This window comes from Phymastichus coffea, unplaced genomic scaffold (genome assembly GCF_024137745.1).
Source record: "Phymastichus coffea isolate CEN01 unplaced genomic scaffold, Cenicafe_Pcof_1.1 PCOF00068, whole genome shotgun sequence".
Lineage (NCBI taxonomy): Eukaryota > Metazoa > Arthropoda > Insecta > Hymenoptera > Eulophidae > Phymastichus > Phymastichus coffea.
Window position 1 is genome coordinate 238,485 of NW_026706879.1, and position 22,012 is coordinate 260,496.

A 22,012-nucleotide genomic window follows, 5' to 3' on the forward strand; every position below is an offset into this window, starting at 1 on the left:
ACGCGCGCTCGCGCTTTTCTTCGACGCGCGAGAGACGCTTTCCCCGAGAGAAAGAGAGAGAGAGAGCTCGTCGCGCTCGGGTCGTGAACCCTCTGAACTCCGCGCGCGAGAGCGAGCGCTCGGCGGCGGCATCGTCGTTCGCCGATCGAACCCCGTCAGCACGCCGTTTTCCACCGCATACGTGTCTGCCCCGAACAGCTCGCAAGGCGCGCGGAATGCGGGTGGAGCGAGGGCAGCACGCTACGTGGAAGTATTTATGAAAGTGGCGCGCGAAGCCCCTCGTATCGATCACTTGTTCGCGGGCAAGCGCAGGGCAAAGGGAATTGCCGCGCGCCGAAAACCTCAGGTTATTACCGGGCGTCGAACGCGAAGCTGCTCAGTGCGCCCAATTCATGCGTGACACCATCGAGAACGCATGGACCGCACGGGCAAGACGTCGCCGGCTAGAAGGGCAATCGGCGTTCTCAAGTTAATCAACGAAAACAAACACGGCGAGCGCGCGCGTGTTGACGTACTGTACTTGGCCGCACATCTATTGATCGGTCTAATAGGTGAAATGGCTTTTCACGTAATCTAGATGTTATCGTTTCATTGTGGATTTTGCACGATGACCTCTCCTAAATAACGATGGCAGCGTATGATTTCCCAGTCACAACGCCGGCGTGCACGCAGCGGCTTTCTGGCGTCTCTCTCGGATTCTTTTTCACGGCGGTGCTGCTGTTCGTCACCGCGCCGGCGGCTTTTGCCTCTGTGCGTCTGCTGCGCTTGTTGAAAGTCACGTCGACAACGTAAACGTGGCCGCGGATATCGACACGCGGTCATGTCGAAATTACGCGAAATCGAGATGAACGCGAGTCTGCTGTCCTTCTCCACGCGGTGCGCCTCCATTTCAATAGGCCGCGGAAAGTCAGCGCGCGAAACGCACGCAGCAGGGCGAATGGTGGCGATCCGCCGGATCGACAGCCAAACGACAGAGGCGCATCGAGAAAGACTGCGGGCTCCGAGGCCCGCACCCACGTACCTCGTTGCGGCTCGACCCATTGACTGGCGTTCTGCATTGCACGTATATAGAAAGAGCGCGCGCGCGCGCGCGCGCGCGAGAGAGAGAGAGAGAGAGTGCGTGCGCGAGAGGAGGGGGGCGGCGGGCGAGAGGCAAGAGCCTGGCGAAGCGAGATAGGCGAGTTACGTAGTAAGCGAGTCGTAGCGTGTAGTACTACGCCGCGCGAGCGAGCGCGGTGAGTCACACTTACTACGTGCGCGCGCGCGCGCGCGCGAGCGCGAGCCAGAGCGGAGCTGGCGAGCGGGTTCAAGAGCCTCGGCACCGAGCACCGAGGTCACAGCTCTTGCTCTCCTCTCTTTCCCTTGGTCGTGCGCGCGCGCGCCACTTTCCTCGCGTAAACAAACCTCTCCTCGCGTCTCTATTTTCGGCCGCGCACGCGGCACACCGGACTTGGGCCAGATGCACTCGCCACTTTGCCCCGATGGCGAACAGCGACGGAGCTGCTCGGGTACAGTTAGCCCCTCCCGACGAGACTCGCGAGCCTCTCCGCTACGAAGATTTAAGAATAATAGGCGAAAAAGGGACAGAGACGAGCGGCTGAATGAGAGACCGGCGAATGGAAAGTTGCTCTCTGTAATAAGAAACATTAGCACGTGGCCGCCAGTGCGCCGCCACTCGCGTGGATCGCTCGATAAGAAAAGGGGCTTTTTTTATCAGGGCGACGAATCAATAGAGGCGAGCGCTTCCGCCTTTGCGGGCTCTCGTGCCTTCTGAAAAATAAAACGATACGCAGCCCGACGACGGCGTGTCTTTCCTTGGGCTCGCTTTGCGCGCGACCCGTCGAGGTGGATGCCTAACCGAGCTTCGCTCTTGCTTCTGATTTCAGCCGGATAATGTTGCAAGCTGAGAGCTTGCCCGGCACCTCGCTGGACGCCGGACCGTCCACATGGGATCCCTGGCTAACCACGATGGACTGGAACCTGGGCACGGACCAATCGCTGCAAGAGATGCTCGACTGCGACATCAAGTCCGAGGTCGACAACGTGATTGGTGGTCACCCGGAGCTGGGCTTCAACTTCACGGACCTGTCGCCGCTCGAGCTCGACGAGGACTCCGCCAGTAACTGCTGCCACACCGAAGCCAACAGCTGGCTCTGTCCGCACTCGCTGTTCAACAACAACAGCGTCACCTGCAACAGGTACGGCCCCGTTGCTTTGCTCTCCCTTTCTACTCGACCAATCCCAAACTCGTGCAGTGCCGTGCACTGGTCCGCGAGCCAAAGCCCCCCTTATCGACGACTATTCGTCTACTTATCGAGCCGGTGTGCACGAAGCTCCATCTCCCCTGAACTAGCTGTCGCGGAACCAATCGGAGTCATGTTCAACGATCGGAACGTAAAGGGCCGCAAACGCATGGGTTATTGGATTATTGACAATGGTCGCGCACTTCGTGGACGGATCGCGGTACGCTTGGTGGAGACCCGGCCATCGTCTCAACGAGACCGAGTCGTGAACGGAGCTTAGGCCGAGTCAGCCGCGCGAAGCCACCTCGGTGCAGAGCACAGCGCGCTGGTGGTGGTAGCGCGGCGCCACTCTCACCCGACCGGATTAAGGCGCGACGGCGTGCCGAGGTCGGCTCGCGGACGACAGTGGTGCCGAACCAGCATGAGCGAACTCACGCGTCGGGAGTTGCACGCGGCCATCTTGTACGACTACAAGCGGGGCCTGAGCGTGGACCAGTGCTGGCGTAGCATCAGGCGCTGCTTCGGCGCGTCGAGCGCACCGTCGCGCACCGCCGTGCTGAACCATTACCGGGGCTTCCTCGAGCGCGAGCCGACGGGACCCGGCGCTCTTGACGCGGACGCGGAAACGGACGCGCGGCTGGTCTGCGAGTTCGTCGAGAAGACGCGTCAGTTGATCGGGCTCGATCCCAGCCTCGGCTGCCTGGAGATCGCCAAGGACCTGGGCCTCGACCTCGGCCTCGTGGAGAGGATCGTCGGCAGCGCCCTGAAGCTGGGTCGGCTGGGCGGACAGTGGACGCCGCTGAGGCTGACCGACAGTCAACGCTGCCTGCGGGCCGACTGGGCCGGCTTCGTGCTGGACCGACTGGAGGCCGATCGCGTGATCGCCTGCTGCCACGCCTGGATATACAAGTGTCGAACGGTCAAGAAGTCGGCGAGGCTCGTGCGCGAGTACTGGACCTTCGAGAGGTGCTCGCGCCTCGTCGACAAGCGGATGGTCGTCTCGTTTTTCTCGCGTAGCGGCGTGCGCGTGATCGCGTCGCTCGACAATATCCGGCGCGTGGCGCCGCGCGATCTCATCGAGGGCTGCCTGGCGGACGTCGCCGACGAGTGGGGCGCCGAGCTGCTCGCCGGGAGCAAGTCGTTTTTGTACATCGAGACGTCGACGCACAGCTCGCCGAGGCTGCTCGACTTTCTGCGCGAACGCGGACTCGGCTTGATCGCCCTGCCCGACTGCTCGGCCGATCTTCGGCTGGGCGGATCGTTTCTCGAGCCGGCCTTCTGGACCAGCGTGCACGGAAAGAGGTTCTCGTCTCGCGAGCGCGCCGTCGACGCTTACAAGGATTGCCTCAACGCCGCCGAGCCCGAGATGTGGGAGCAACTGTTCGTTTGTTGGTTCAAGCGCCTGAAGAAATGCGTCGATTGCAAGGGCGACTACGTTGAACCGATGTGATTGTTTTTCACTAATATGCGACGAGATTTTCTTGATTTTTTTTTTTTTTTTTTTTTTTTTTTTTTTTTTTCATAATCGACGGTTCAAAAGGGTTTCCGTTCAGCGTTCCTTTGTTTGTTCAACCGTTGAAATCAACCGTATTGTTCCAATGATTATTTCGAAGTGGTGTAGCATCGATAGCGAATTTATTTGAAAGTTCTAACTGAAAAACGGTATCGTTGATACACCATTTCTCACAGCCCCGCCCGAAAGCTTGTTGTTGTTCTTTGATAAGAGCGGAAGCTCGCAGGTCTTCCTGCACCATGCGTTGTTACAGTAACTCCAACATGGATCTGCTCAGTTGCGACGCTGCCGCAATCATGGTCAATCCAAACTCGGTGCTACCGTGCCACCAAGTACCGGTGAACACGTCCATAGCCAGCAGCAGCGATGTCATTCCCGCGACACAGGCGAGCTTCACACCCACGACCACTGCCATCACTACCACCACCACCACCACCACCACCACTACCACCACAACCTTCACCACCATCGCCGTCACTACCCTGGACACCAGCACCAATACCACCCATTGCACCAACACAACGACCAGCAGCTACAGCTACGTGACGAACGCCACCAGGCGGCCCGTAAGCTACTCGGTGGAGGTCGAGCCGACGGAGGAGACGCTCGAGGTGACGGAGCAAGATCTGCTGCAGGATCTCGAGGACGAATCCGAAAATGATCCCGACTTTGAGAACGACGTGACCGAGGAGGAGGAGGAAGAGGAAGAAGAGTCGGAGGAGGAGGTGCTACCACCGCCGCCCACTGTCCGCGTGACGCCACAGCCACACGGTCTCAAGCTTACGATACCAGCCAGCGGCAACAAGCCCAAGACGACGCTGTTATTGCCCGCGAGCACCATCAAAACCATCTCGCCGCAGCTGATCAAGGCCCAACAACAGCGAGCCGCAGCGGCTCTCAAGGTCAACGGCATCACGGGCATCAGATTGCAAAACTTCAAGATTCTCGGCCAGAGCAACGCTAATGTGCAACAGCTGCGCCGTCAGATCTACAACAACAACGTGCGCATCGTCGCCCAAGCTCAGCAGCAGAAGCTGTTGGAGCAGCAATTGCTTGCGGCTACGGCTGTAATAGCACAGCAGCAGCCCAGTTCGCCTACTACGACGGAAGATGAGGAGAAGACAAACCAGGATTTTCCAAAACCCGCCTACTCCTACTCGTGTCTGATTGCCATGGCACTGAAGAACAGCATGACCGGATCGTTACCCGTGTCTGAGATCTACAATTTCATGTGGTTAGTTGCGTCTTCTTCTTTTCGTTTGATTCTACGAGAATAAGGTTGTTTTACATGCCGATCACGGTGGCACATCGATGATCGCGGATGAGAAACAGACTAGTACTGAATTTCAATCTTCACTGGATCTCTCTGTCAGTGGATTTACCGTGACTACTTGATATGCGCGTATTTCTCTGCTTTCGCAATGCAGTTATCATCTCGCGCGACAGTTTTCATGAATTTGGCCACCTTTATTTTTCGATAATTCTCGTTTTTCCCTTCGACCCTTACCGATCAAGACAAAACGACTATAATTGTTTCTACTGAGCAAAATATTTCGAGCGCGCTTTGATTTCACTTATTGTTGAATAATATAAAAGTTGAAATTCAAAAATATCGCAAGACCGCTTGTTTTGACTGAGGTTTCGCCAACCAAGCTGATGCACCGCCATCAAGCGAACGGAAGTGAATAATTTTCAAAGGCAAGAAAAAAAAACGGATGCGATCTTACGGAACATTGAAAGACTTGAGAGCGCGCGCAAAAAAAGTCGGAGGCAGCAGCAGTAGAGTGGCAAGCAAGTGAAGCGCGGGCACGGCGCAATACATAAATAAGCATATTAGAGTCGGTCGAGCGAGTACATACGGGGCGCGAAAGCGAGAATCGGCGCGCGCGCGAAGAGTTCGCGCATCTGCGCAGTTTCTGCGACGACAATAGATTCTCGACGTATGGTCGCTCTCCGTACTGCACGGCAGCAAACCGCGCGCGTGCTCGCGAAATCTTCGGTAGCGACCCGCTTTACCGAGCCGCCGCCGGGCGCGTAGAAAAAGAGTCGAAGGGAACGCGAGAGCGAGGACACACACACACACACACACACACACACACACACACACACACACACACACACACACACACACACACACACACACACATGACGTTGGAGTTTTGAAATCGCGGCATTGCGAGTGCGGGGCTGCTGCGTTCGAGCAAAAGTATTGTCCCTCCCCTTCGTTCCCTTCCACGCTTTCTCGTCGGGGGCTTTGGGGGGAGACACAGAGAGAGAGAGCTCGGCGAGCGGCTATTTCGTATGAGGCCCTTGGAGAGCGAGCGAGCCCGCGTACAAACACATGCGCGCACACGTAGAAAGACGGCCAGGTGCATGCCTACCAAGCTACAGTCCAATCAGAAAACCAGAACCTCTCTCTTTGTTCCCCTCGCTCTCTCTTGCGCTTAGTCCTGCCGCCGACAACATGTAGATACAGTACACCTCAAAAGTATTATCTTTCCTTTTCTCTCTCTCTCTCTCTCTCTGCTCCGCGAACTTCTTCTCTGTGCTCGACTCTCTTTTCCTCTCTCGCTCTCCCCCTCTCTCTCTCTTTCTATCTCGTGAGAAATGTCCTACGTGAGTTTCCGACGAGTTACGAGCTCGAAATACACGCTCCGCACTCATGCCCCCGTAAGTTGACTACGCCAGGCGCTCATGCTTGGGAAATAAACTCGGAAAATGGCTTGGCCTAGCGCGCTTTTTCGACTCTCCGTTTTTTATTCTTCTTGGTAAATTAGCTTTCCAACAGCCTTGTGTTGGCTCGTTCTGTTTAACGCTGCTAGCCTAATACAAAACAAATTTTTGACAAACGAATTCGTACGTTCTTAACGTCTGTTGTCGAAACCAAGTCTTTGCTCGATATGCTGATCATATTTTTATAACTCATATCTTTTATACAATACGAAAAATATTCGTTATGGCTAATATTAATTATTCAGGGATTCAGAGTGATGTAACGGCCGTCGTAAAGTTATATCGCACTCGATATTTGAACTAACAAAGTGCCAAGATGAAAACGTTCAAGTTACGTTGTAAAGTATTTTATAGAAAAAAATTGTCATCAAGTAATACAACCAAAAATATAGTTTAAATCTAAAAGTTTAAGGTTAATGTAGTGTTAAATAACGAGAGCGTATATTAACATTCTATTTTGCTCTTTGTTTCAGTCATCATTTCCCGTACTTCCAAAAAGCGCCAAACGGCTGGAAGAATTCAGTAAGGCACAATCTGTCGTTGAACAAGTGCTTCGAGAAGATCGAAAAGCCGCCAGGCAGTGGCAATCAACGCAAGGGTTGCCTATGGGCCATCAGTTCGTCGAAGCTGGCCAAAATGGACGAAGAAGTACAAAAGTGGTCGCGTAAAGATCCTAACGCCATCAGGAAAGCCATGATCGTTCCCGAAAATCTAGAACGGTTGGAGCGCGGCGAGATGAAATTCATCACCCTCGCCGTCAAACCCACTAAGACAGTAGCGGGTTCAGCGTCAGCGTCAGCGTCGGCATCGGCGTCAGCTTCGACATCGGCGTCGGAAGCAACTTCGTCAGAGAGCTCGTCCGATGAAGTCGAACAGCAACGCGGCAGCCACCAGTTGGCAGCAAATTCTGTCACTGATAGCTACGACGAAAGTAGCCAAGATTTACAAGATTGCGAAATCGATCTGAATGAGCAACTGTACGAAGAGATCGACATCGAAGAGAATAAGGATTTACTTCACATGCAGTTCATCTCTGACCAAGACGAGTACCAAATAGTCCAGCCATGCGCTAAACGCCAGAAGACCCTCACTGGCACACTACAAGGTAATTATATTTATCAGCCAGTGGCGGTACGCAGGAAAACGCCGCTCACCTTCCTAACGACGGGTACAGCCGCGGGATCTTTCCTCAAGATTGAATGAGCTCAATCAATTTCCCGTCTTGCAAGCTCTTAAGCTCTTTTCATTCTTATATTTGTACAGTTTTCTCTTCATTCACACGTCAACGCGTTCTTACACTTTATGTTTCATTATTGTTAGTATACCCCCAACGTGATTGTATTGTGCGATAATTCGCTCTCTTCTACTTCTTTTTTTATATACTTAAGTCGTGGTTAGTAAACGAAATCGTAAATGTGTAAACGTGACAGCAAGATTCAATCTACTCAACTGAAAGATATAATTGCCAGTTTTAAGACAAAAATCAATCAATAATTTTTTGGTATTTTAACAAGTAAACAAAATGAATTAACTATATCTTGCACTCGACTTACTGGTCTATACCTGGCTGTCACGATGAAAACCATTCCCTCTTACGTTGAAAAATCGTATCGGTAAACAAATCGTAGTTAATTCTTCATTTACCGTATGATTAAAAAAACACAAAAAAACAAAAAAAAATAAAATTTTACTTTATTATTGCAATTGTATAAGTTTGATGCATTTGCTGAAATGCATCGAATTTATGACAATATTATAAATGTAATATTACTTGTTCAAAAAAACATTTTTTTCGTTTGTGAGTCACGGAAGGCTCTAGGGAATAGAAAAGTTTCAAGGATCTCGGCACATTGCAGCACTATAAAAACATTTTATGTGATAGGTACGATCGGAAAAGTAAGTAATGTTTACGGAATATTTTTTGCTGAATAAAACTACATTGATAGTTTTAAGTGAAATTGTAGTTTGTGGATATTTCAATGATATCGGATAATCAATATCACAAACAAATGAAATTATGCTTTAGAAATGTAAATTGATACGTAATCTCTTTCAAATAAGTTCAAGAAATTATTGTAATGTACAAAGGTATTCGAAATTATCACGAATAAAAGCTTTCATGAGCAGCAATGCTCAACTTTGTAAGATACTTAGTGTTTAAGCAGTGTGTAACTGGCGCGTTTGAGTGACGGTATGAGTGTTTGCAAGAAAAAACTTCTTTTACAAGTTTTGCTGTTTGCTCTTAATTATACGTATTTTTTTATTTGTGTGTTAGTATTTCAAATGTTGGAAATGTATAAATCATTTCCCTGCGACATAGAGTTCCAAATAAAGTTTTGACACTACTTTGTGTGAGGTGTACCGCATGTTTATGACTGCTATGAGTGAACATATTATTACGGAATATACTTAGGTTGTTAAGTATTTGGCTCATAAATTGCCAGACTGATGTATTATAATTTTTATACATTACTGGACTAAGTGATATATGTAAATGTTTTTGTATACTTGAGGTTTATAACATTACTCAGATTCATATTCAACTATAGTACAAAAAATCATAGCGAAATCCATCATTGTAAAATTTTGTAGAATACAGAGAAAATTAAAAGTTTGTCGGCTTTGTTTAACTTTTACATGTGATTATATTATTTACGTATTTTTTATAATTAGATACAAATTATTTCAATATTCATTACTATTTCACTAAATTTACACAAATTTAAATGATTAATGAAAACTGTAAATCCAACATATATACTTAATTACTTTCGCAAGGGTTTCGTACATCTGAGTAATGCTTTAGACAGTCCAGTGCTGTGAAATATGATAATGAGTAATTATCGGAATGAGTCAACTAATTAATTAAGCAAATATTAGATTATGTATCTTTACAAATCATGTGTGCCCCTCATAATATATCGCAATGTAAAAACAAATTTCCTTGAGAAAAATGGTTAACATTGCGCTGTATTCATTTATCGAGGAATTTGCATACTGTATAGTTGTACATAGAAAAAAAACTCGATCAATTTGTCACCAGACATTGCATTTTTAGATTATTGCGTTCGTGAATATTATCACGCTACGAGAAATCAGTCACTATTTTCTTAATTTTATTTCTTAATTTAGTTAAGCAAATCTTTAGCCGTAGAAATATCTAAGTTTGATTCATGGACTATTAAAAAATTTCTGATTACATTTATAAAGATAAAGAATTGCAAGTGCGAATTCTAGAAAAGTAAATATTACAAACACAGAAAAAGTCTGAATACACATGTAATAAGGGGACCAGAAAATTAAAGTCCTTTACAAAAAAAATGAAAATTTTATACTGCTTTGCTGTTGTTAATTTTGTATAATTGAAATAAGCGAAAGAAGATGTTCACAGGTTGATCAATTTATTGCATCTTTTATTTAAGATTTATAAACTACAAGAAAAGAAACTTTCAGTAAACAACACTGCCAATAATAGCCAAATTTTAAAGAACATGATCTGTATACAAAAACTTCACTACACGAGACTTAAATGCAAAGTGTTTTTTGCACTCAAATTCAGTGAAGCCAATTCCTATCTTGGAGCAAATCATAATTATTATCCGAGTGAAAGTAGAGATGCTTGTGATTATTCTTCATATCGTGTGTTTAGTTGTACATAGTTGCATCACACATTTGTTCCTCGAAATAAAACATAAACGATAAAAGATCAGTGACATTTGCCTCAATGTGTGAAATATGCGCAATGTAATTTGTGAGATGTTAGTAGTGATAAGCTTTAGTTAGTAAGGTATACATAATGCTAGACTAGTTTTTGTACCTGTTTATAACTATTTCTATACTTATGTAATTTTAAATAAGTAGCAAGTGATCTTATATGATACATAGTACATACTACAACAAATGTACATGTGCAATCTTAATAATAAAAAAATCGAAAACTATACATACATTTGTGACTTTTTCCTATTCCAACTCCTAAGATTCATAAATAGCCTTTTTAATTTCATATAATACTTAAGAATTTTTAGAATTGTATAATTTAGTAAAAACTGATCAATGTCAAAAGTTACTGAATTTAATAGTTTCACTTGTTTCTTTTAATGTTTAAAATAATTATCTGCCATTTGATAAGTAAAAAACGTATTTTTTAAATATTTATTAATTTTTTTGAATCTCAATTTGATTGAATTTTTATTTTAGATCAGACTCATAGTAATTAAACGATAAAATCTTAAGTCAATTATTTAGTAATATTAATTGATTATTTGGCAAACTTCAATAAACATAAATGTCATTACTCATAACATGAAACAGTATGATAAATAAAACTTCATTGTAGTCATAAAATATTGTGCTTTCAATTAACATGTATAAAATGTTATTGTTTCTTCTACAGTCTTCATATTTTTAGAACTAATTTCTGTTATGACTATTTTATCACTTTTATCATTATCAAAAACGAAGTTGATAATCTTTAATTTCAATCAAATGTGAAAAAGCATTGAAATTATTACAAGTAATTTTTCCCAAATAAGACCGACTTAAAACCTTCATTTACTGCAATTACTCGCAATCAAGCTAATAATAAAATAGAACCAATTCATTACCCTTTTTAATGAGCCTCCAAGTTAGTTGAATGTTGAATCGTTCCATAAATATGCGCGTACAGAGGTAAAAAAATTTATATCGAATATAGAACCTCTTCCTTATTTGAAGTCAATAAAAATACATGAGGTCTTTTCCGGATAGTATGTAGTATACAAATATTAAAGCCAAATGCCCTCTCTGAACTATTTGACTATCTTGTCTCCGTCAAAGTATCACCTTTTCTTTTCTAAATCATTAATCCCTCACAACAAGGCTTTGTACTAATTTGTTCTACCATTATAAATTTTACTGAATTTCTTGAATTTATAATTGACGCATTTGATTCAGAAACCCAAGTCATAATTCTCTATTCTCATGGTGCCTATCTTATTTGATAAATCGTAAATATACTGTTAAATTCCAACAATTTATCTCATATTCATATACTGCATTCTCAGGAGTTTCTCAAGGTTTGCATCTAGGTACATAATTTTTCTCTAGTTTTCATTATTAACTTAATAACCAAGATTAAATATTCCAAGATATCTTTCTATGCTGATAATGCCAAACTATTCAAAACCGTTGTCTCTTCTGCGGATGCTGTAGAGCTCCAATTGGACTTTAATCATTTCTTTCAATAGTGCTTTAACAATGGCCTTTCCCTTAATATCTCCAAATGTGCTATCCTTTCTTTTTCTCGATCGAAAAATCCCTTTCTTTTTTATTACTCTTTCACTAATTCTAGAATTAGCCGTGTTCTCAAATTTAAAGATCTAAGTGTTATTTCTGATTCGAAACTTACTTCTGTATCTTATGTTTCTCTGCATCTAGAGCCTTATCCTATGTCTTCAAAAATAGTCGTGACTTTTAACGCTCGGGTACATTGATAGCTTTATATTATGCCTTTGTTCATTCTAAGCTTACATATACTTCTGTAATTTTGGCACCACGTTATGGAATCTACTTAGCAAGACTAGAGATTATCCAACATCGCTTCATACATTATCTTACTTTGGTAATATGGATTTGGTAATAGAATGAATAGATTCGATCATGGTTATTCATTGACTGTCCAATAATTTATCATTTGCTCTATATCTTCTTTTATTAAATTACATTTGGTATTATTTATATATAAAATTTGTCGTTACCTCATGGATTTCTGTTACCTAACTATCGCATCTTATCTTGGTTTTTCTCGCCTTCTTCCCAATAGTATTGAAACATTTTATATCCTCACCCGTAAAGGTGGATTGAATCATCTTTCTGCTATTGATAGATCTTGTAAAATTATAAACGGCTTTAAATTGCCTCTAGATATTCATTTTATTTCTACAGTAAATTGAAAGACTATTTTAAAACCGCAGATTTTATCTTACGATTAGTCAATATTAACTGCCTTAATTATATGTCTATACATTTTTTTTTAATTATTTATTTTTATTGTTATACTGCTTATTGTTAGACGTTTCTTTGTGTATTATTTTATTATTGTTTTTATCATTTAATTTTTGTTGTTATGTTTAGTAATTTACGATGGGAGTATTCTCTTGATAACCAATAAAAAAAAGAATATGAATTTGAAAAAACGTAAGCTTTCGATGTTGTGGAAATACGACTAGTGTAATTGTAGCGATTTTTAACATTTATAATTACCGTCCCTGACTTATATACAGATCGTCGTGTTGTATAGAAAATGCAACTCGGCTTTTTTAACACTTGTAAAAATTGAAAACCAGGGTAAGGACATCATTTATCATTCTAATTTGAGTACAATATAAGATAGCCCAATATCGAGCCTCAATAAAGATTTGACATATTGATGTGAGTAAAAATTAAAAATAAAACACTAAAAACCATGGAAATATCACTAATAAATCCAGAATTTTCGTCTCTTTATCATAAATCGAATAACCCTATCTGTCTAAGCGGCAATTACGTATTTTTAAACTTGTGGAATACGATGGGCTTGTATTCACAAATTTTTTCCAAGCCGCCGTTTTATTGTCGATCTGTTTTTTAGCGAGGAAAACATTAAAATAATCGAAAATATATGGCCAAAGTTACTTTTTTTATTGTGAAATTTTCCGCTCTGTGGAAAGGCTTGCAGATTTACGAATCGGCTGTCAGAGTTGAAATATTTTTCACGGAAAATTACAAAATGGCGTATTATATGTTGATAAAAATTCAATGTTACATTGGAATTTTTCCCTCTGAAATTGGTTGCGCATTGAGCGTGTCCGTCGCCGTGAAACCGCACCAACTTCTCGGCACCGAGGGCTTAACCCTGGTGTCCGTTCGACCTCGCGGGTAGTAACTCACTCCCAGGGAACGAAGGTCAGCTCGAGACGGAAAAGAGGGCTGTCAAGTCATTCCTTGGGCCGGTCGGCTGGCGAGCTACAAAAGCGGCGAGGGGGAAGATGGGGTACGACACGAAAGACGCCTGAAAAATAGACGGCGCTCGAAACTGGCCCCCAACGATGCATGCGAGTGGGGGCTTGAAAAGGGGAAAAATTTGTTTACGTACTTATTACAATATTCTCCACTTGCTTCACATCTCTTCCGGTGAGCGTTAGTGTTTTCAAAAATTTTTATTTAATTTTCAATATCCCATGAGCTGATTAATTTAGAATCGGATTCTTTACGAAAGAGAAGTTCCATTAAACCGGACATCTTGCTGTATGCTTTATCATTCACAGTCACGTTATCGTTTTCGAAGAGAATTGGAGAATTGCCTATGAGATATATATTTTCTTGCAGGCGGACACCAAATGTCTTATCTGTTACTTTTCTGTTGAGATTCGTGCAATTGTCAAACATAGTTTCTTACAATCGAATCATTCAATAGCTGATGCTGCTGTTCTATGGATACATTTGAAGTAGTTTTGTTTAAACTTATAGTAATTATATCGAGTGATGATTCTGCAGTCTTATCAAATTCGTCATCATCATCAATAGAAATATCTGATTCAAATATATAAGCATCAAGCGGTTGCAATGTAAAATTTAATTCATAAGTAGTACTATTGAAATATTGCGATTTATTGCAAGTGTCAGCTGTTGCTCTTGACTTGAAAACATTAACCAAAATGAACCGTAAAACCGTAACAATATTCATGTTATCTTGCCGAAATAAAACTAGTAAATTCATATTATCTGGAATGAGATGCTATTTTATATGCGGGCATACAATTGGCAGAGATAGAAACTATTTATTTTTTATATCTTCCCATACAGAAGAATGCTCTCGCGTTGTCCTGCTTTTCGGTGACTATATCGTCGAAAATCATGATGGAATTCGAATAAGCTTTATCTGTTGAACAACTGGTTCATGCTAGCTGAATGCATAATATTTTATACCATAAATCGGCTCCTACAAGTCTTTTAAAAACTTATACTTAGGTTGATTAAGGGACTTCGAGTAAACATATACATTTTCAAATCTAAGTCCATTAGGATAAGTGGTTAATGTTAACAAACAGTTAATTTTCCCACAGTTACTAAGTCCGCAGAAAACTGTTCGTATATCGTCGGGCAGTAGTTCACCGTGTCTCGTCTTTCCGTCTCCATCACCCTATCAATATTTATGATTTGCAGCTTAAGCACTTGCTCTTTGAAGTCTATATTGTTTGCACGTCACCGTTTCGACAACGAATGAGTCCACTAGCTATAAAAAGACTGCTTATTTGCTTTTACTTTCATTAAGACTTCGTCTTTCAAAGAGGTGTATGTTCATTCATCACGATAGAAAGACTGGTGGTGGTTTAGTCAATAAGATCATCAATAACTTGCAATTCGAAGCTCATTTGCCCAGTTATCAGTATTGCGGACCGGGAACTTAATTGAAAAAACGACTTGCTCGGAATGATCCTGGAAAAAATCCTCTAGACGCTGCTTGTAAAGATCACGATATTGCTTATTCTCAGAATCGAGAGAACATTGGCGCGAGGAATGAAGCCGACGCAATTTTAGCTAAATAGACTTAGAATAGAGAGAAAAAACGAAAGATAGTAGTTTTGAGAAGAAAGCTGCTGCATTTGCTGTTGCCAAAAAATTAAAAGTAAACTTGGTATGTCATCAAGGTAAACGAACAATTCTTTGCCTTGTAATCCTCGTAATAGATTGTCCAACACTGGGAAATAGTTGGAGCGTTTTTTAATTGAAATTGCATTCTTATGAATTCGTAATGCCCAAAAGGTATATTGAACGCAATTGTATAGCTATGATTAGGGTATATTTTTATCTGATAGAAACTCCTGGTAAGATCTAAGATTGATGTTATTTATATTTGGTATCGGATATGAATCAGCGATCATTTTTTTATTAAATTCGCGTATATCCAACACCATTCTTCCGTTTTCATCAGTAGCTTTTGGCACAATCCATATTGTAGAATTATACGATGAATTCCACTCTGATAACACCTGTTTTTAAAAGCTTGCCAATATGATAATTCAACTTATCCTTCATTGCATGAGGAAATTGGTACTATTTGTAGTTAATCGGTACATCGTCTTTCGCATGTATTTCATGCATAACTAAATCAGTACCTCGCTTCGCAGGACAAGAATCTACTTTCCCGCACTTGTATCGTAATGTACTATTTCAATACTCCGTGCACAAAGTGCGTCCTTTTCTGCACGCTCGGAAGAAAACGTGCGTTTTGAATGGCACGTTCCACACGTCGTATAAAAAAATACGGTACGGCACGTATGTTCGGGAAAGAGTTTCTCGTCTCGTGTACCTTTCCACCCGCGCTTCGCTTGGGCGTAAACGCCACACAAGAATGTACTTTGCACTTGTATCGTAATGTACTATATAAATATATATAAATGCATAATGCAATAACTAACCGATATCAAAAAAGTAGAAGTATTGATAAATAAGTAATATATAAGAAAAATTAACGAGGTTTATCAATATTATTGATATTCTCTAGATTTAGCCAAGATGTTTATAGATGACCGGTATGAAATGTGTGGAACATACGTATATGTCAATACTATCTATTATCAAATACAAAATTAAGTAATCAGCATAGCAACCTCCACTTCGAAAACTATCACCGCTAAGTATGCGTGTAAGTAAATACTGCACCCGCTACTCGTCATATAGCGGTAATCATCTGCAGAGACCATTGAGTCTGAGGTCTTATTGAGATGCATGGATCCGATTGCGCAGTAGCAATTGCACATTGCGCAGTTGCAGTATAGAGGCTTTGAGCAATCGGATATATTTATATTGATAGCACCTCTGGTCTGTTATATTTTGAATTTGGCACATGCGAAATAGTGTTTTGGAGTTGTTAACGTTTTTGACGTTCTGACACGGTTTTTGACGTTCTTACAAGTTTTTGGCATATACGTGTCGGAAATCCCTGAATTGTGTCATTTTCCCACCATTGACGCTGACTGCCCGTCAACCACGCACGGTGCCGTTACTCGTGTCTTCGTTCAGCTTCGTCTTATTTCTCATGAGTGCATCTTTGCGACCAGTTTTTAATCAAATTTTTGCCGCATGTCGTAATAACAATCTATCTAATTGCTCTATAATGCCAAAGCGATCTTTACAAAATTCAACGAAAATTAAGAAAATTAAATTAAGCAGAGATTATTCGCGTGACAGTGTCTCTGCAAGTTCAAAAATTAGCCAGCCTAACCTTAAAGCAACTAATTCTTTGCAAAAGATTGATTGCGAAAAAAATCTTAAAATGACAGTAAACCATCCGGATACTGATAAAAAAGTAAAAATAGAAATCCAATATCTGGACACTCCAGACAAATCTGAAAGTGACAAAAAAGAATACAGGTATATTTTTGTAGCTCTAAAATTGCTTAATTACTGTAAACAAATGTTTCATTTTGGACATACTTTTAAAAAGAAGTTATATTTTTATCTTATTATATTTTTTATGATAAATGCATTAATCGTTCCATGATGATTTTATCATCTTATTGATAGAGTTATTAAGTTGGAGAATGGATTGACAGCACTATTGGTCTCTGACATTGCCTCAAAAATAAATGATATTGACAAAGGTATATCAATTTAAATACAAAATAATGGATTGTCCTCTTTTTTTAAATAATATTTAACTTTTATTTTCATAACAGAGACATGTACTGCTGCAACAGATGATGAATATGAAAGTAGTGAAGATGAGTCTGGTGATTCTGAGGAAAATTCTAGTAGTTCACAAGAACAGAGCAATATTGAAGATTTTGAAGATGAAATACCTACTACAAAGCCTATGAAAAGAGAAGAGAAAATGGTAATTTTAATAAAAATACTTTATACAATAATAAAAGCTTAATGGCTATAGCAAAAAATATTTTATTTATTTTCAGGCAGCTTGTAGTTTATGTGTTGGTGTTGGGAGTTTTAGTGATCCATTAGAAATTCAAGGAATGGCTCATTTTCTTGAACACATGGTATTCATGGGTTCTGAAAGGTATCCAGAAGAAAATGATTTTGATACTTTTATTAGAAAATGTGGTGGATCTGATAATGCATATACTGACTGTGAACAAACCACGTTTTACTTTGAAATACAAGAAAAACATTTACAGCCTGCTATGGATAGATTTGCTCAATTTTTTATCAGTCCTCTGATGAAAAGGGATGCTATTAATAGAGAACGTGAAGCTGTTGAAAGTGGTTTGTAGTCATTTAAAAAAGTGTGATTTTATAGTATCACATTTTAATGGTTTATATTGGTTTTCAGAGTTCAGAATGGCTTTACCATCAGACTCCAACAGAAAAGAGCAATTATTTTGCAGCCTTGCAAGAAAGAATCATCCAGCTACAAAATTTGCATGGGGAAATTTAACTACTTTACGTGATAATATTGATGAAGATAAATTGTATTCAGAACTGCATAAGTTTAGAAAAAGGCACTATAGTGCCCACAGAATGACTGTAGCAGTGCAAGTTAGTGTCTATATAATATCCTATATTAATAAGTTCAAATATACTGAAATTTACATTATAACTATTTGTAGGCTAGATTACCTTTAGATACTTTAGAAGAGTACGTTAAAAATTGTTTTTCTGACGTGCCAGTAAATTATCTACCAGGAGATGACTTCAGTCAATTTGTAGGCAAAGATTCGTTTGATAATCCAGATTTTAGAAAATTGTATAAAATTAAACCTATAAAAGACGTTTGTAAGGTATTACTGTTATGTCAGGTCATTCTAAAAAAATATAAAATTGATAACTAAATGAATAATTAAAATAATGAATTATTGCAGGTAGAATTAACGTGGGTAATGCCTCCTTTACATCATTTATACAGAAGCAAACCTCATCAATACGTTTCGTGGATAATTGGTCATGAAGGAAAAGGTTCTTTAATTAATTACCTCCGAAAAAAGATGTGGTGTTTAGATATTTTTTGTGGAAATGGCGAAGGAGGATTTGAGCACAGTTCAATGTATGCTCTATTTAGTTTATCTTTGGTACTTACAGATGAAGGTAATAAGCATTTCAAACAGGTTTTGGAAGCGGTATTTTCATATATCAATATGTTACACCGCGAGGGTCCACAAAGAAGAATATTTGATGAAATTCAACAAATTGAAAAAATTGATTTCAGGTAGTTATAATTTGTTTTTGGTAATTTTTATTATATCCTTAATATATTTTTATAATCATTTTAATAATTTGATGTCACAGGTTTACAGACGAAGATGATCCGGTTGAGTATGTAGAAGCTATGTGTGAAAATATGCACTTTTTCCCACCAAAAGATTACATAACTGGAAGTGATTTATACTTTGACTACAATCCAGAAGCTATTAAAGATTGTATTGACGCTCTCAAACCAGATAATGTGAATATAATACTTTTTGATAATAAATTTGACGAAGAAGAGTTTAATCAAATAGAGCCGTGGTTTCAAACAAAATATTCAAGTAGCGATATTCCCGAAGAATGGATTGAAACTTGGAAAAAGATTGAACCTTTGCCAGAATTTCATTTACCTAATCCAAATATGTTTATTACTGATGATTTCAGTCTAATTGAATTACCAACTGAAATATCAAGTTATCCAGTGAAGATTCATCATGATGATATAGTTGAAATATGGTATAGGCCCGATCCTAAATTTCGTCTTCCCGAATGTTATATGTATTTGCATTTAATGACTCCAGTAGCTACTGAATCGCCTAAATCGTAAGTTATCAAAATGAAGATATAAAAAAATATTTTTAATAATATTAAACAACTATTTTTAACGTGCTCTTATTTCAGGTCTTCTATGTTAAATATTTTTACAGCGTTGTTGAAACAATTAGTTGTAGAAGATTTATATGATGCTACAGCTGCTGAATTAAACTATCAAATATATACTCATGAAAAAGGTATTATTATCAAAGTCAATGGCTTCAACCAAAAGTTACCTGTAAGTATTTTGTTGTAACGAAACGTAATAATGCATCAACATATTCAAATAATTGTAATCTTGTTCGCTTTGTACAGCTGTTAATAAGTACAATATTGGAATACTTAGCTGATTGTTACAAATTAGTTTCTGAAGATTTATTTAATGTTATGAAAAAAGAGCAACTGAAAACGTACTACAATACATTTTTAAAACCTGGGAAGCTTAATAAGTACGGTAAATAAGTTAAATACATATGTCGTACCAATTCAAATAAATTAATTAAATTTTTTTATTCTAGGGAAGTTCGATTATCTATTTTAACGTCGGATATATGGACATCAACTGAAAGACATGCTGCTGCCGCAGAAGTAACTTTTGATACATTCATTGATTTTTCTAAGCATTTAACTGATCGTATGTTTATACAATGTCTTGTGCAAGGCAATATGACACAAGATCTTGTATTGGAAAGTATTTTCAAAAGTATTGAACCTTTACATTGCGGGATACTTTCCGCAGCTGATCGTCCTCATATAAAAGTACACGAGCTTCCACGTGGAATTAAATGTTGCCGTGTGAAAAATTTCAATCAAATGGACGTGAATTCCGTTGTAACGAACTATTATCAATCTGGTCTTGAGTCTATAAAACAAGCTGTAATTATTCAGCTTTTGATGGTAAGTTGATTAGTAATTCCGTTGCATAAAAAATAAAATTTTGAATTTTTAAATCTTTTTTTAACAATTTAGTTAATTATGGAAGAGCCGTTATTCAATCAACTTCGAACTCAAGAACATTTAGGTTATATCGTCTATTGTTTATTTAATGATACTTTTGGGGTTTATGGCTTTTCAACTGCTTTATGCACACAAGCTAATAAATTTACAACAGAATACATTGATGAGCGGATTGAGCAATTTATTCAAGATTTTAAAAAGACTTTGAATGAAATGGCAGAGGATGACTACAGCTTTGTAAGAGAATCTCTTATCAAACTAAAGCAATGTACTGACGTACATTTGAAAGAAGAAATCAACAGGAATTGGACTGAAGTGATCCGTGAAAATTACGTTTTTGATAGAAATAATCAAGAGATTTCTGCTATAAAAGAACTACTTCTCAGCGAAATTTGTCAGTGGATTGATGATCATAGTATTGGGGGCAAAAACTTGAAAAAGTTGACAGTTCAAGTTGTGGGAATTAATGATCCCGATGCAAAAGTTGATAAAAAAAAAGGTAAGGAAATGTCACGATTTGATTAATATCTTTTTAATTAAACGTGACAAGTGATTTCATTTTTTCAGAAAATGATGATAATACGGATCTTGGCATTGTAAAATATAATTTATCATTTCTAAAGGATGAGAATGATATAAAGAAAAAGCCTGCAGACTATTTTATCACTGATATTACGGAGTACAAAAATGAATTGTCTTTTTATCCTACTAGTTCTAATTTATGACCTATATAAATTTTGAAATTCAATAGAGAAATTCTTTATTAAAAATGTTTTATACTTGAAGTTTCTAGCTAATTTGTTAAAAACAATATTAAATCATCTCTTTCATTTTACATTTGAGACGTTCGCTTCAATTCTCGATCTGAGCATACGTAAATATTGTATATGCGGCGATAGTATCCTATGCGCATAATGTTTATTAATTGCAATGCCCAATATAAAAAAATGCTATTTAATAGATTTTTATCAATGATGAGATGTAATTTCGATATAAACCTCCAATTTTAATTATGAATAATAAATAATTATCGCCTATTAAAATACTCTATTCGATATATTCTTCTGAAAATACAAATTATACTCCATTTCAGTTTAATATATCGAATTATTCTGTTATTAACAGATTAATAGATCCTATTAGATATATTTTATCGACGTTTAGTTTAAAAGATTCTATTCAAAGATACTAAGTATTCCATAGATTCTTGTCTAATTTCGTATATTCGATTTTAATATGAAGACAATTTTGGCATATTGGATAGCAAAATAAACTCGAAATAAATGGAAGGTCAACAGACGCTCGAAACATGCGTAATGCACCTACCAGTTATAAACTGTTTGTTTCAATGAGCTGTAAGTATTTCGCAAAGAAATCTGTTTCTTTGTATTCTTGACAAAACCTCGAAACCCTCAAAATATGTTAAAAAATTTTTTTCTCGTAAATTACGAATCGCAGAAAAAATTTTTTTTTTTAAACTCTGTTAAGGAAACTGAATAATTTTTATTGCATAAAAATAACAGTCTGACGACAATGTACCCAAAAGCATTCAGATTCAATAGGTAAAAATAGACAATTCGAAACACCTCGATTGATCCTCTTCGAACTGAAAAGACTCGTTAATTAAAAAACATAGTCTAGGCTAATCTTATGTATCCACTGAATACACTGGTACTATTTTCGGCGACAGATAATTTTTTTCAGTAAATATCGATCATTTCAAGCATGAAAGATTTCTGGAAACGTTTCATGAAATATTTTTCAAAAATATTTATAAATTTCCAAAGTTTAAAAATTGACGTTTTTCCAA

General features: G+C 39.4%; 2 protein-coding genes across 6 annotated transcripts in view; both read left to right on the forward strand.

Moving 5' to 3' along the window:
* Positions 1 to 10,420, forward strand: part of LOC131667610 (probable serine/threonine-protein kinase dyrk2) — an 18,859-nt gene extending 8,439 nt beyond the window's left edge. For 4 of the 5 annotated variants that reach the window (XM_058941129.1, XM_058941130.1, XM_058941128.1 and 1 more), the window contains exons 2-4: positions 1,887 to 2,198; positions 3,983 to 4,990; positions 6,963 to 10,420. In XM_058941129.1, the coding sequence (XP_058797112.1) occupies positions 1,894 to 2,198; positions 3,983 to 4,990; positions 6,963 to 7,692 (2,043 nt within the window). In that variant the 5' untranslated portion in view covers positions 1,887 to 1,893 and the 3' untranslated portion in view covers positions 7,693 to 10,420. The remainder of the gene's footprint in view (positions 1 to 1,886; positions 2,199 to 3,982; positions 4,991 to 6,962) is intronic. The other variant, XM_058941132.1, reaches the window with a different exon arrangement.
* A 5,953-nt stretch (positions 10,421 to 16,373) lies between these two features.
* Positions 16,374 to 21,230, forward strand: LOC131667607 (nardilysin-like). Its single transcript, XM_058941125.1, has 13 exons — positions 16,374 to 16,884; positions 17,038 to 17,114; positions 17,190 to 17,347; positions 17,424 to 17,733; positions 17,801 to 18,006; positions 18,078 to 18,248; positions 18,330 to 18,673; positions 18,754 to 19,254; positions 19,333 to 19,483; positions 19,561 to 19,694; positions 19,764 to 20,142; positions 20,215 to 20,701; positions 20,770 to 21,230. Exons 1-13 carry the CDS (start codon positions 16,550 to 16,552, stop codon positions 20,925 to 20,927), a joined length of 3,411 nt encoding a protein of 1,136 aa, XP_058797108.1. The 5' UTR covers positions 16,374 to 16,549; the 3' UTR covers positions 20,928 to 21,230.
* Positions 21,231 to 22,012: the final 782 nt, after the last annotated feature.

Coding starts and splice junctions, on each gene's coding strand:
- LOC131667607 (XM_058941125.1), top strand. CDS start 16,550: ATGAGTGCATCTTTGCGACCAGTTTTTAATCAAATTTTTGCCGCATGT. Junction 18,674..18,753: donor ATTGAAAAAATTGATTTCAG/GTAGTTATAATT, acceptor TTGATGTCACAG/GTTTACAGACGAAGATGATC. Junction 20,702..20,769: donor AAAAGTTGATAAAAAAAAAG/GTAAGGAAATGT, acceptor TCATTTTTTCAG/AAAATGATGATAATACGGAT.